The sequence below is a fragment of the Vanessa cardui genome, chromosome 10 (assembly GCF_905220365.1).
Source record: "Vanessa cardui chromosome 10, ilVanCard2.1, whole genome shotgun sequence".
Classification (NCBI taxonomy): domain Eukaryota; kingdom Metazoa; phylum Arthropoda; class Insecta; order Lepidoptera; family Nymphalidae; genus Vanessa; species Vanessa cardui.
Window position 1 is genome coordinate 7,335,456 of NC_061132.1, and position 15,635 is coordinate 7,351,090.

At 41.8% G+C, this 15,635-nt stretch overlaps 1 protein-coding gene across 1 annotated transcript in view; it reads left to right on the top strand.

The window, feature by feature from the left end:
• Positions 1-15,635, top strand: part of LOC124532854 — a 190,930-nt gene that overhangs the window by 166,961 nt on the left and 8,334 nt on the right. Inside the window, exons 10-17 of the mRNA XM_047107963.1 lie at positions 3,913-4,066; positions 6,942-7,103; positions 7,311-7,410; positions 7,492-7,630; positions 8,359-8,525; positions 8,602-8,681; positions 9,457-9,600; positions 15,469-15,576. Of these exons, the coding sequence (XP_046963919.1) occupies positions 3,913-4,066; positions 6,942-7,103; positions 7,311-7,410; positions 7,492-7,630; positions 8,359-8,525; positions 8,602-8,681; positions 9,457-9,600; positions 15,469-15,576 (1,054 nt within the window). The remainder of the gene's footprint in view (positions 1-3,912; positions 4,067-6,941; positions 7,104-7,310; positions 7,411-7,491; positions 7,631-8,358; positions 8,526-8,601; positions 8,682-9,456; positions 9,601-15,468; positions 15,577-15,635) is intronic.

The following is a 15,635-nucleotide window of genomic DNA, read 5'->3' on the forward strand; positions in this document are numbered from 1 at the left end:
AAGCAAATTATACCTCTCGTAAAACAGTAATGTGAATGATGAATATACGAAATAAGCAAGACGAATTCAATATGATTTTCATATGGAAACTCGCTAACTAAATGTGAACAATTTTCCGTCACAGCGAATGCGATCTAATTTCGTAATTTCCTTTCGTGTCCGTCCGCACATGTATTAATACAGTTGTTGTACCTGAAAGGGGAATATTCTGGACGATAATTTTAAACAATCCTTTTTTATGAAATACTCGTGAGCCACTCGGCACGGGTGATGTTCTTTATTAATAACTAGCGGATTCGTTCGCGTTTTAGGGTGGTTAAGAGTCGAGATGGCCCAGTGGTTAGAACGCGTGCATCTTAACCAATGATTGCGGGTTCAAACCCAGGCAAGCACCGCTGTTTCATGTGCTTAATTTGTCTTTATAATTCACCTCGTGCTCAGCGGCGAAGGAAAACATCGTGAGGAAACTTGCATGTGACAAATTTCATAGAAATTCTGCCACATGAGTATTCCACCAACCCGCATTGGAACAGCGTGGTGGAATATGTTCCAAACCTTCTCCTCAAGGGGAGAGGAGGCCTTTACCCCAGCCTTGGGAATTTACAGGCTGTTGTTGTTGTTGTTAGGGTGTTGCTTGTCATGTGCTAGGCAAAAAAAGTAACCTATGTTAGTATCCTTTTTGAGAGTTCGAGTTTGATTCAGTGGCGTAAATAGGGCGGTGCCACCGGTGCCCAAGCACAGGGCGTAGACTCTCGGGGGCTCAAGAATAGACTGGGCAGGACTATTGTTTTTTTATTTTGCTCTTGTTCAGATTCCGCTGAGCCCCTAGTACTCGATTCCAAAACAAACGTACTAACAGACAGAGTTACTTTCCCCTTCATAATATTAATATAGATAATACATGAAAACTGTGTTTGAAATCCAATCCAATACACAAATAAATGTAAAGATTTTAGTATAAAACTAAAAATATAGACATAACATCAAATTTCAACATCTTTTTCTTTCACTCTTTACGATTTAGTGTGATATATATTATTATAATACGAATACTGCAATCTTCGAATTACAAGTCCCAGTAGAGCAAGACATCGCTTCATTTCAGCAAGTCTTGATTTAATGTAATTTCGTCGAAGATTGGTATTAGTATTTAAAGGAAGATAGAAATTACTTTCGATTACTTTAATTACTTAGTCGAGCTGAGCTGCGAAATTTATTTCCTTTGACTTTGACGTTCCTACGTCGAGACTTTTAGTTTTTAAACGACTTCAAATACAGGTCACTTTAATAAGGTAATATTTATAAGAGCCAAGATGGCTCAGTGGTTAAAACGTGTTCATCTTAACCGATGATTTCGGGTTCAAACCCAGGCAAGCACCACTGAATTTTAATGTGCTTAATTTGTGTTTATAATTCATCTCGAGCTCAGCGGTGAAAGAAAATATGTGAGGAAACCTGCATGTGTCTAATTTCAACTAAATTCTGCCACCTGTGAATCCACCAACCCGCATTGGAGCAGCGGGGTGGAATATGCTCAAAAAACGTTCTCCTCAAAGGGAGAGTAGAGGCCTTAGTCCAGCTGTGGGAAATTGACCGGCTGTTGTTGTGTTGTTGTTGCTAAATAACGATTTTTTTTGTTAACTAGGTTTTATTCTAACCCATTTAACCTCCTTTCAACGAATCCGTTATTGACTCGGTGTACTGTCATTTCTTGCATATTAATTACAACTATCTTATCTAGTTTCTTGAAATTATTGACTGAGAGGCTGAGATTAAGTCCTAAATGAAAAATTATAGATATAGGCATACATAGACTGCTTGAGTTATCTGCTCTGAATAACATGATACTTAATAACTTTTCATCTTACGTACATGAATATTCAAATTACATATTGCACATTTACTGAAGCGCCCTTGTCTTGATACATCCAGTGGTGAAGTAGATTACGTAACCATATGCTATCTGTAAGCTATGTATATGTTACCGTAAGATTACAAACATAGTTAGATTACAATCTACCTCATGAGATTGTAAACTGTCGAGATATTGTGAACCGTGAAATATGCAATTTAACGCGTTAGTTTTCGCTATATTGTAATATATCGAAGTTAAACTGTTAGATTACAATCTATCCCACATCAAATTGTCAAATTTCTCTAATTTTTCTTTCCATCAGATTGATATAGCAAAAACATTTAGAGATATAATGAGAAAATCAGGGACCCATTTATTATTTCTAAATGGTAAAATAATGGGACAATATTTAAAAAAATACATGAATATATAGATTTTGTTTTAATAAAAACGCATACATTTTTAGGGTTCCATATTGGGATATGCACTTGGGTCACAAGTAGCTAGCGTAGAATGGGTAAGACGGTTCTGTATTTGCGAAGCACAGTTACTTAGTTATAGTATATTTGCGGCCGTTCGCTCAGCTCGATCCTAACACCAATACTCCCGTGAATGCTTTTGCTAGTGGATTGGTTCCCGCCCTCGTACTGGTTGTAGCGTTTCTATGCCGCCTTAATGGATGAAGAATGTATATATCTTCTATTTCAATGTCAAATCGATTTCCGAACCTCAACATTATTTAAGGATCAACTGAACCCAAATCAAAACTATGTCGTTTGTATTGTTTCTAGAAAATTCTAAATTATAAATTAGACGTTGATTAAGCAAATATGACATCACTAATTTTGCAATTAAATCACGTGGAAGGGAGGTATCATCGGACGCCCAGAAGACTAGATACTAGACTAGATATGATAGACTAAGATATGGTGTTGGTATAATTTATTATTAAAGAAAACCAATAATAAAAAAAATGAATTCAAATAAATGAAAACATGCATATTCAATAGAATTGCCTCATTGTTATAATATAAACAAACGCAGTAATATATACATGGATACAGAGTACGATAAAGAAGGAATATGACAATCGCTGTCATGTCATTCGTTCTTACCGCATGATGTTACTAAATAAAATAATTTGAATCGTATATTGAAGTTATAGTAAAAATAAATGATTATTTTTTCTTCAACGGTAATCATGATCTGACCAATCAAGCTTTTTGAATAACCAATTAATTAACATTATTTAAGAATGGCTGTTTATCTCAACCGTATCTAGCTATATGAAAAAAAATGTGTCTTTTTATTGATTTATTTTACTCACAATATTATTTTACAAAATTCTTCAAATCAACGATTAATCGTTTTACGAGAAAATGCAGAGGAACAGGTAAGTTTTGGCACTTTTTACCAAAAACACGTTATGATTATTTTTTTGCGCTTTAAAACGTAATGATTAAAACCTTTTTACACAACCAACGCTGTCAAAAACTTAGTTATCTATAGAATTACACATTTGAATTGAATTTCGAGCAACACGAGTACTACTAAACAGCTAATGCTTGTGAAAACGTGTTGGAGGGAAACAGCCATTTTGATGAGTAATAAATTTAAAATGGCGGCGGCAGAAATTTGGAGGCTGTTCGCTTCGCAGTGTCAAAACTTCGGGTAACATAAATTGATGTGAATGAAATTGTATCTTTTGTCATGAAATTGTTTATTTTTGTTTGTACCATTTCCTTTATTTCTCATCGATTGTTAGTTTCGGGAAGTATTTGAAAGTTTTCGAACAGCCTTCATTGTTTGAAACCGCCATTTTGTAATTTTTACGCTTATTATTTATCTTTTAACGTGTTTTATATTGCAACTGTTCGAAAACTTTGCACAGTTCTATTTTCTTTTTACACTTTGTTTTTTTTTATACCTTATAATATTATTTTATCACTTATATATTTTTTTAAAGTATTTAGCTTTGTGTAATTTAGACAGGTTTTTGTCTATGACTAGACAATAAACCTAATTTTCTAAGCCATTGATAAGTATTTTTTCAACAGATACATATTCACGATTGTGAGCTATTTGATTGGCGTTTTCATCTTTGCGACGATAGTGGGTCAAGTTGGAAACGTCATCACAAATAGAAACGCGAACAGGCTGGAGTTCGAGCGACTATTGGACGGAGCGAAGACTTACATGAGACATCATAAGGTAAAAAGACAAACTCATAAATTCAATACTTCTACAAAATAAAAACTTCTTATAACTAAAGACATCTGTCTTACGAAACTACATTTTATGGAATAGGTTGGCGGACGAGCATATGGGTCATCTGATGGTAAGTGGTCACCATCATCCATAGACGATGACACTGTAAGAAATATTAATTATTCCCTACATCGTCAATGCGCCACCAACCTTGGGAACTAAGATGCTATGTCCCTTGTGCCTGTTACACTGGCTCACTCACCCTTCAAACCAGAACACAACAATACGTACGTACTGTTGTTAGAACAGTCGGTAGAATAGCTGACGAGTGGGTGGTACCTACCCAGGCGGGCTTGCACAAAGCCCTACCACCAAGTATTAAATATAATTTTAAATTAACATGGTTATTTTTATTATTACAGTTATTAAAAACGGGATATTTAGTGTATTTTTATTTTTATTCGATGGAGCTCGATATTTCGTCATTAATCTCGTGAAAATAACATTCGTAAATAATGTCTAAATATCGAGCTGTATCAAATAAAAGTAAAAAACATGGTAAATATCCCGTTTTAATAACTATATTTAAACAATTAAGTAGAAAACAATTTAATTTGCGAGTAAAAATTTCTTTTAAATTTTCGTTTACAATTGTAACCAAAATCAGTTACTATTGCTAGCTTTGAGTACAAAATGGAAAATGAGCCGAAATGTTTCAGTCTAATCGAAAATATAAATGCTTAGTATCTTATACTTTTAGGTGAGATTACAATTTTGGTTAGTATTATAATCAAATTGTTACACTTTTATTGTAATGACACCGCGTAAATTTTTATAAGGTTACTAACTTGTAAACAAAAGCTCAAATTGTTTACACTTAAGTAGGAACACTAATTACATATTAGATTAAATATATAATTAAACTTAACTCTCATACTTATACTATTATTACCGACACTATTTTTCATCTAAGAAAGTGTCAAAATCAGAGAAAATTTGTGACTAATCTAACTTTAAAAATATGAATAACTCATTTTCTGAGCATTCAGCATTAGTTGCGCTAATTTTTAAGCTACTACACGTCACTTGACACTATTTCTTACTAACTCGTACCTAATAATTTCTACGTCATAAATGTTACAAATGACGGTTAAGTTCAAAGGAGCTTCAATTTACCTTGTTTGCCATTAACCTTAGCTAAATTTTATTTAAAATTCATCCAAAATCAATATATAATAAAAATAAAATCGGTATATAATATTATAGGTATATATAATAATATATAATTTACATTATAAATAGAAAAGTCTTTGAATAGTTGAATATTTTGAATGAAATATCCTAGTCGACGTTCTAAAATAGCGTTTATAAATCAGTTTTCCATTGATCACCTTTTCTGGAACATTACGATTTTATTCACAACACAAGCGTGCAATTTAGTCCAATAGCCACCAGCCACCAGCCGCCAATAGTTTTGTGAAAACTAAGTTGTTTAATAGTAAAGCAAATAAGTTATTTATATTCCGGTATTAAATAAAATAGTCCAATGTAATTAAAATCATAAATGACAAACTATAGGCTACTTGGACCGTGTTGTGCAGAATGTTTTCCAACTCTCAGAAAATAAATTTATTTTAAATTTGAAAAAAGAACTACTGTTCTAATTTTGTTTATCTATTTCTGTTTTTTTTTTTGTTTCATAATCACCCTTTATTTTATTTTTAATTTTAAACTTTTCTAACCTAACACGATCCTCATAAACTTGTTTAAATTTACGTTCAAAGATTTGCTTTTTAGAAATATCAAAACAATGATAACAGAGTTATGTATCTCCTGAAATAAGTACTTATTTATATCTTAGCTATACATAAGCTGACTATTGATTCAAATTCACATTTTAAGAGTTAATTCTTAAATATGACAAAAATATTGAGTATGAATCATACAATGAATGAGAATTATCATTTAAATTATACAAAAAAAATCTATGTGAATCATATGAATGGGTAATTAATATATTAAGAATTGAAGCTAAAAGAATTGATGACAAAGCCATTGTCAATGGTATTTTCACAATTCATTAAACTGATTGGTTTCCCTTTATAATACACCATCGTCCAAATTAAGCACTTCACCGTGTACCGAATCCATATACGTAAGCACGTAATGGATTGCATGTATCACTCACGTCATAATTATGTCATGCTAAAATAATTCGATATTTAAATAGCATGCTACAACTCAAAATATATTTACATCTATAGTTGTATATAAAAAAGTGTTTATAATATTAACTTAGCAAAAAAATTGTGAGTGTTTCAAGTATAATCTTAGTTGATAAAGCCTAGATCTCAACTAATTTTGAAGCTTAGACTTTAAGAGTCAGAGACTTCCAAGACAAATTACTGAACGTACCAAATAAATTGGGGTTTTTCTGAATAAATTTTGAACCCTGAGGTCAAAAGTTAATAATTAAGTTTTTTAGCTTTCACTTGGGACAAGACATGATTATCCCAAGTCAAACCTAAAACTCTCTTCGTATCGAATTGCTTTCCAAACGAATAGTAATTATTGTAAAGAAATAGAGTATATTTGCTTACAAATCGTAAAAGTATAAGAAAAGTCTCATCGTACAGTAGTACAAATAGTTGGCTAGTGTCCAAAATACTATAACGACGGCAAAATACATACAAATATATTGAATATATAATATATATGTACTAATTTCTATTAAAATTTACTTAAATTCGTTTTAATCAAAGTTAGATAATATATACAATTTCTGAAACTGTAAACATTTACCTATTCTTTGTTTAATTGGATTTCTGTATCCGATATGAATTGATCTTATATTATTTATTTTGCTTCATTACTGTAGGTGCCAGGAGGTATGAAACGTCGAGTACTACGATGGTATGACTACTCGTGGTCTCGTGGGAGGATCCAGGGTGGTGGCGATATAAACACTGCATTGGGTCTATTGCCAGATAAACTGAAGACCGAACTGGCTTTGCATGTTAATTTAAGCGTTTTAAAAAAGGTAAGTAAAATAACTTTAAACTGAACTCATTTATTTGTGCACCATAATGTATCTTACATAATAACTATAAAAAAAGAAATAAAAGAAAAAAAAATTTTCTTAGTATCATATCATACCATTAGACGTTGTTGCTATTACATATTAATAAGTTTACAAAAACGAGCCCCACGTTGGGCGCCAAATCATAAAAATATTTTGCTGTTTCAGGTGACTATATTTCAAGAATGTCAACCAGAATTTCTTCATGATTTGGTTTTAAAAATGAAGGCGTATATATTTACACCCGGTGATTCGATTTGTAGAAAAGGTAGAGACAATACTTGAATCATATAACTAAAAACTTTTATACTTAATGAAAACGTAATGCATGTATAATTAAATTTTTCAGGTGAAGTAGCGAGAGAAATGTTTATAATAGCAGATGGTATACTAGAAGTCATATCAGAGACTGGAAGAGTTTTAACAACGATGAAAGCAGGAGATTTCTTCGGAGAAATTGGAATTTTAAACCTCGATGGTCTAAACAAGTTAGTTAGCTGTAGAAATCATTTTTTATGCACATATTTGTTTCGAAAATTATAATTGCCTCTTTTAGTATTGGATATGTTTTTATGGAATATTTTTGATGCACTCAAATTTATTGTTTCGCTAAAAACCATAAAAACTTCTTGATATACATTTTGTTATAACAAAGTCTCTGACGATACAGCCTCCATAAATATTGAAGAACTTCAACATAAAATATTTAATGTATATTGTATCTTTTATGTGAGATACGGTTTGCTCTCAAAATACAACACATACATTACGTGACCAATATTGAAGAACCGAAAAAGTTTAAATATTCATCATCTTGTTTTGTTATTGGCTTGTTTGTGGACTTTTATCCCAAATTATGGTCAAGTATAACCCCATCTGGTTATCATTTTATATGGCCGCCATTTATGTATATTCTTCCGCCATCTTCCACTTTTATAGTAGGCGTTCTTACAACATTACTGTTTTTGATGATGAAATTGATGCCCTGTTTTAGCTTAGCGTATATAAAGTCATGATATCCTAATGAGCTTCTTAAAGTATAAAACATGAAGAAGCTCATAATATTACCTCCAGGAATCTGTGAATAATATGTCTCTTATACCATACTAAACTCGTGACTGTAACTTTTCTTTCTTATTTTTCTTCGTATTGTCAAATGCGACACATAAAACACTGTTCGTATTTTTTACTTGTTCTAATTGGTGTTTTTTTTTAGACGGACAGCGGACGTAAGATCAGTCGGATATTCAGAACTTTTCTCTCTGTCCCGTGAAGATGTATTGGCAGCAATGAAAGATTATCCTGAAGCCCAAGATATATTACAGACTTTAGGCAGGAAGCGTTTGCAAGAAGCTAAAAGCATGTCGAGGCAAAAAGTTAAAAGTATTAATCAAGAACTTCAATAAATCTATTTGCTTTTTTCTTAGGAATAAAAATAAAACGATGCTTTTTGTTCTAGGTGAAATTAGCCCAGATAAATCAGCTGGAGACGAAAGTGGTCCAAAAAGGATAGTCCACAAATTACGTACTGATGTAAAGGTTATTATCGTAATTGTTTACTTTACTAATGTGGGATGGGACGATAAAGAAGATTGCTTACAACAACAAGAACAGCCTATAAATTCCCACTGCTGGGCTAAAGGCCTCCTCTCTCTTTTGAGGAGAAGGTTTGGAACATATTCCACCACGCTGTTCGAATGCGGTTTGGTGGAATACACATGTGGCAGAATTTCTATGAAATTTGTCAAATGCAGGTTTCCTCCCGATGTTTTCCTTCACCACTGAGCACGAGATGAATTATAAAGACAAATTAAGCACATGAATCAGCGGTGCTTGCCGGGGTTTGAACCCGCAATCATCGGTTAAGATGCACGCGTTCTAACCACTGGGCCATCTCGAAACTCAGAAGATTGCTTATTTACTATAAATTTACTTAATTGCATTTGAATATATCTTTAGGAACGAAACCTCCAAAAAGGTTTCGTTCCAACGTCTTAATATTTAAATTCTTAAACATACTGTGAAAAGAAGCACACATTGTATCTTAAAATCAGAAAAAAAAAATTTAATCTTATATTGAAATGAAATTATGGTTTTCTGACTGACCTAAAGTTTGACTGACAGAGAATGTCTTCAGGCATCAAGTCATTGATCAAAATATCTAAATAAGAAGTATTAAGTAAGGAATCTTGTAAACTTTTTAAAGGTAACAGGATTAATCATCCACCAATCACCGTATATTAATCTTATACCCGTACAAATTTAAGTTACGAGATTTCAGTAAACTTTCAAATCAACTCGTTCAACTCACCAGGGAATAAGAAACGCGATCCGAAGCAGGTCACGTGTAGGTCGGCGCTCCGGCGAGTCAATGGAGCTGCAAGCCCTCGCCGCTGAGCCCAAACTACGACGAATGCCACGCGTTGAGAGCGACGACTCGCAGCCACATCAACAAGATGTATGTATATGCCACTCTCATATTTCTTTATTTTGAACAGCCATTACCTGCGTAACTATTATATAAGATAAGTAAGAAGTAATGAAGGTTGGTTGTATGTCCTGAATAACTCATAGCATTATCCTTGAATGTTTTTTAATCAGTAACGTTAGAGAAATGCAAACACACTAAACATTTTTGTCATATGATGCATATTTTTCTTGGTCTGGGTAAGTACGTCTCAGATATTCTACCACAAAACAGCAATACTTATTACTGTTGTGTTCCGGCTTAAACGGGAGCAAACCAGTGTAACTACATCACGGGTCTTCCAGCCTGGCCTAAGCTAGGCTTGGGTACGGGCCTCGAGGTTGCCCTCCTTACCCGGGCTAGTCCTCCTCGGTAGCCTCGGCTACCGCGTCATTTAGTTTTGACCCAATGGGTCAGGGTCCGTGGACCCAGTGGTGTCTTCTTTGCAGTGTAGGTAATGGTGGTCCAGTCCTTAGGTTGTCTCGTCCGTGGGGGTGTCATGTCCGGTGGTTTGTCGTCCTATCCTAGCTCCAGATCGTCTGCGTCGATGTCTGCGTCGGGGCAGGTGGTCGGCCGCAGCAGGAGCTCACGAGGTTGAGGACGCCCTTCAGGTGGTCTGGCATGCAACGGTGCGATACCGTGGAGGTGCCCGCACACACTCTTGTCCGCACGAGCGAACATGGTGCGCGCGAGGTGTCGGACGAACTCCTCCACGGTGGGCGTCCTGGTGTCTTTATGTATGACGTCATTCCTGACGTACCTCGGAGCTCCTACTATGAGACGCAGACATCGATTCTGCTGGATTTGTATCCTCTTCCTCTGGCTTGCCGAACATAAGGCATACCAGGCCGGAGCCGCATACGTCAGGCGCGAGCGGACGTAGGCTCTGTAGACACTCAACTTGGTCTTCAGCTGCAACCGGGATGTGAATAGGGTGTACAGCATCGACCGAGCCGCCGCAGCACGACTCACCACCCTATCAACGGTGGGAACCATGCGCAACGATCGATCGATGTGACACCCCAAGTAGCAGGTTGAGGTCTGCCACTCCACGTCCTGGCCTCGTAGGGTGAGCTGACGTAGCGGCTTCTTGGCTCCGATCAGCAGAGCGGCCGTCTTACCGACGTTGACGGCCATCCTCCACTTGTCGAGCCATTCCGGAAGAAGATCCAGCAGGCGCTGCATCTTGTGCGCGGCGACGATCTGGTGATAGGACGACGAGAAGAACGCACTGTCGTCCGCATAAAGGGCCAATAGTACGTCCTCTTCACCCTCACGCAGATGGTCGCGGAGGGTGGGAATGTCGTCCGTGTACACCGCGTATAGGCGCGGTGACAAACAGCTACCTTGGGGTACTCCGGCTCGTATGGGGCGCGGTTGGGAATCCACGCCTTCCACCGAGACATAAAAGCTTCGGCCTTCTAGGAATGACGCTACTACTCGCACCATCGCGAGAGGCGCCGTGGTGTTCAAGAGCTTAGCCAGGAGTCCAGCATGCCACACACGGTCGAAGGCCTTTTCCATATCCAGGAAGACCCCGACCGTGGGATGCCCTTTGTTCTTCTCACTGGCTAAGTGGCTGAGAACTCTCGTCAGCTGGAGCGTCGTCGAATGGTTGCTGCGGAACCCAAACTGCTCTTCGCGCAGGGGCAGGTGAGGCGTGATTCTACGCAGCAACAGACGCTCGAACAGCTTGGCGATGTGCGAGAGTAGCGTAATAGGCCGATAGCTTGATGGAAACCGGCGATCTTTTCCCGGTTTCGGCAGGACAATAACCTTCCCCGTCTTCCACGCCTCGGGGAAGTGTCCTGTTCGGAGTATCCCATTGAATGTCCCCGTGAGCGCTTCGAGGCATTCGGTAGGTAGCTGCATCAACGCGGCGTTGGTGATCCCGTCTGGGCCTGGCGCCTTCCGCTTTGGTAGTCGGAAGACGGCCTTCCGCAACTCTGACAGGGAGATGAGTTCATCTTCCTGGAGTGGCGGTATCTGGGCCGACAGGAACGTTGCCACTTGCTCGTGGTCCGCCGCGTGATGTCGGACGACATTGGGGTTTGTCAAAGCCGGTGGGTTTGGAGTGAACTGCTCTTCCAGGTGCTCCGCCAGGATCTCTGCTCTGTCTCTGGCGGAGTATCTTCTGGTACCCGTTCTATCTAGGAGCGGGTAGATCGGAGAGTCCACTCCTGACAGTTCCTTGCAGAGGCGGTACAGTGTCGTGTCGCACTCGGATGCTCGATCGATGGTGATTTCCCAATGATCATCCTCGAGAGCCACGAGTGCGCGTGACACCTCCTCTGCAAGTCTGTTCAGGTCACGCTTCACCCTCGGGCAGCGCGTTCGTGCCCAGAGTCGGCGAAGTTCCCGCTTTCTCCGTAGCTTGGCACGGAGCGAGCTCGGTAGCTGGTCCCGACGTCCGCTGGTGGTTGGTGCACCTTGTGTGGTGGCTGCTTCTTTGGCTTTCTGTATCGCCTCAGTAATTGCTGAAGCAGCCCCTTCGACATCGGCAGGTGTCGATATCGGGACCGTGTGCTCGAGCCCCGTGAGTTCGGCTGTGAAGCGCCTCCAGTCTACCCGCGTTCTCGGGGGGCGGAGGACTCTGAACTCTCGTTCGAGGGTGAGCGTGACGAGTATCGGTAAATGTTGAGTGTTGAGGTCGTAGTTAACCTCAACATCAATGGGGCAGTCCAGTCCTTTCTGCAGCACTATATCCAGTACGTCCGGCTGATGGCTAGTGGCCGTTGGTATGTGGGTCGGCGCTCCTGGACCCAGCACACCATAGCCGTGACGCTCGCTGTCCTCGAGCAGCTGCTTGCCGGTCTTAGTGCTGATACGCGAGCCCCAAGAGCGGTGCTTCGCGTTCAGGTCACCTATAACCAATGTGGGCAGCTGCGAGCTAAAGAGCGTCTGGACATCAGTGCTGCAGAATTCCGTTCCGGGTGGCTTGTAGGCGGCATAGATGTGGAGCTCCTTTTCCCCAGCATGCACACGCACTCCCTGCGTTCGCAGATTTACGAAGGGGGCGTGTGCAAGTTCCTCGTGTACGATGTCCCTCCGCACTAGGGCAGCCGTGCCCCTATATGGGGTGCCCCGTGGGGAGACTTCGTCGCGCCGGTACACGAAGAAGTTCGGGATGCGGAGCTCGATGTGTTCCGAGAGCTTGGTCTCGCCCAGGAGAATGATGTGTAGGTCCTGCAACTGGGCGAGTAAAGTAAGCTCCCGGATATGTCCTCTGATGCCGCCCGGGTTCCAGTATGCGATTCTCAGCTGGAATTGAGCTGCGCGAGTGCGGCTATTCCAGCTGAGATTGCGGGTATAATGTCCTGGCCTTGCGTGTACGCGACCAGGACTGCGGTAAGTGCGTCCATGAAGACCCGGATTATAGTTGTAGTATCCGGGTCTCCTGTTACAGTAGGTCTGGGTGGTCTTTGGATTCTAGAAGTTGGTGGTGCGTTGTGGCTTAAAATCTGTGCCACCCGCACTGTTGCCGCTTCTGACTGGGCTCGGGGGGGCACCCTCGTCTCCCGCCTTGGCTGTGGCGTCGAGGCAGCTGCCGGCTCCGACCTGGCTGGTCTCGCCACTCTCTTCTTCCTCCTCCTCTTCCTTTTTTGTTTTGGAAGAGGCTGGCCCCTTTCGACCGGCTGGTTGGCCGGGGGCGCCAAGGAGGGAGGTGCGTGGACTGTTGACGTTTGTTGGTTTGGTGGTATCCTCCCAGGCATCTGTCTCGGTGCCGGGACGGGGGGACGGGTGTCCCTTCCCTGATTCTGTTCTGGTCTGGTCTGGAGGGGAGGTGGTGCTGTTCTTCACCTTCCCTCTGCCTTCTGCGGACTTCTGCCTTCTTGGACGGTACCTTTTGTTGGGGTTGGGGTTGCGGGGGGGCTACATTAATTCCCCTCCGTCTGGCCTCCCTTTTATACACTGTACATCGGCGATCCTTCGCCGTGTGGTCTTTTCCACAGTTGGCGCACGTTGGGGGCTGTTCGAGTGGGCGTGGGCAGTCTCTCGCAAGGTGTTCGCCGGCGCAGCGGACACACTTTATTGGCCTGTGGCAATTGGCCGAGGCATGTCCAAACGCCTGGCATCGGTGACACTGTGGAGGGCTTTTGCCGCCTCTCCAGGCCTCCACTAGCAAGCCGGGCATGCATAATAGCTCAGTCACTCTGTACAGCTTCTGCAACTCTTGTTCGCCAAGATGAGCAAGCTGCACGAAGTATGTGCATCCGTGCTTGCCTTTGCCACCGGGTATCGCCTTTGCACGTTCTGCTGGGAACCCCAGGTCTCGCAGTGCTGCGGTGACTTCATCCGCTGGCGTATCATAAGGTAACCCCCTGATAGCCACCTTCGATGGTAGTTCCGCCGCTGGACTGTAGCAGAACCAGGATATTGATTTATCCTGGTTCTTGGCTTCTGCCAGGTGTTTTTGTACTACCCGGAACTCCTCTGCTGATCCGGGTAGAAAGCGCACCCCCTTCCCCATGGGGCGCGCGTTCGGAGCGTGTCCAAGTTTGGCCTTGATGGCCATGAAATGCCGCGTCCAATTTGGTAGGCACTCTGCCGTAATCGGCGGGTACCCGGATCGCGGCGTTTGTTTCGGCATTGTAGCTGGTTGGGGTACACGGCTTCTCGGTGAAGCGGGAGCGGCTGCTGCTGCCGCATACGATATGCCGGACGGCCCCGGTTGCGGTGAGTCCGACCGCGGTGCGGTTGTCTCTCCTGCTGTTGATGGTAGGGCCGCGTAACTCGTCGAGTCGCGCGGCCAGGTTTCGTGCGACCCCCCCTCCGCAGGTGAGGGGGATCGCGGTGGTGACTGGTGTGTCACATGATGAGGCGCCTCTGTCGCTTCCATGTAAGCCTCACTTGAGGCTGGTGACGGGGCGCGTGTGGGGCAGTCATCCTCGCGTGAGTTCTCTGGTTGCGGGGGGGAGGGGGCCGTTCTTGGCCGCTTGTCCTCCCCCTGTATTGAGTCCGGGGACGATTCCGGCCTCGGGCGTTTGGCTCCTTCCCCGATTGTTGTAGGTATATCTACAACCTCAGGGAAGTTTGCGTCCACTTCCCGGTCCTCCTCTTCGTCCTCGGGATCCGCGTGTAGGATGCGGATCATAGGGCGTGGTGGGGGGTCGGAGGTGCGGGGGACAGGCACGGTCGTGTTGTCGAAGATGTCTCTTCGAACAACCGACCGTGGTATTCCCGACCTTCCTCGACCGCGTATGCGTTGGTCCAAGGGGGGGGGGCTCCCCCCCTTCGGACATGGTGGTGGTGGTGGTACTGCTGCTCAACCTTGTGTGCACGGCTACAACAACCTCGGCGCGTGCCACCCAGCCAGGTGAGACCCTTGAGGGAGGCCCAGCTAGGCGCCCGCGAGCGGTAGTTGTTTCCGTGCGCACTAGTAATCCCGGTTGTGGGCAGTTGACTAGCAGATCCTGCAGGAGTCTTTGCAATCAAAGACGTGCAGGATCAGCCGATCCTAACTTGTACGGGAGCAGGCTCCACGCAACTTGCTCCGGCCGCTTCCTCAAGCCAACGTCGGGGTGACGCGGCGAGTACAACTGGCACCGGGGGGGGCGTTGCGGGGGGCAGGGGATGTCCAAAATACAAGTTTTTAATCGGCGAGTTCACGATATCATTCGATACGGTACGGGTATGAATACGAAATAATATCGTGTAACTACAGGCACAACAGACATAGTTTCTTTCTTCCCAAAGTAGATGGCGCATTCTTTTAATATCTATAGGTTGCGGTGATCCCTTAACATCAAATGCTTCATTTGCCTACTTACCTATTACATAAAAAACACTGAAAGATTTTTGATTTGGCTTTTATAAGCATTTTAGTCATCGTCTTCATTTTCAGTATTATTTTTTTAGGACAACGATGAAACGACCTCAGGAAGCAAAGATGGCGAAAAAGTTATTTCACCTATTGGAGCAGGCTTACCATTACTGTCACGATTAAAATTGTTAAAAGAAAAACAGGTAAAATCAAAACTTGTACCTACTAACTAATATAAACAAACTATGGCATACTTTATTTA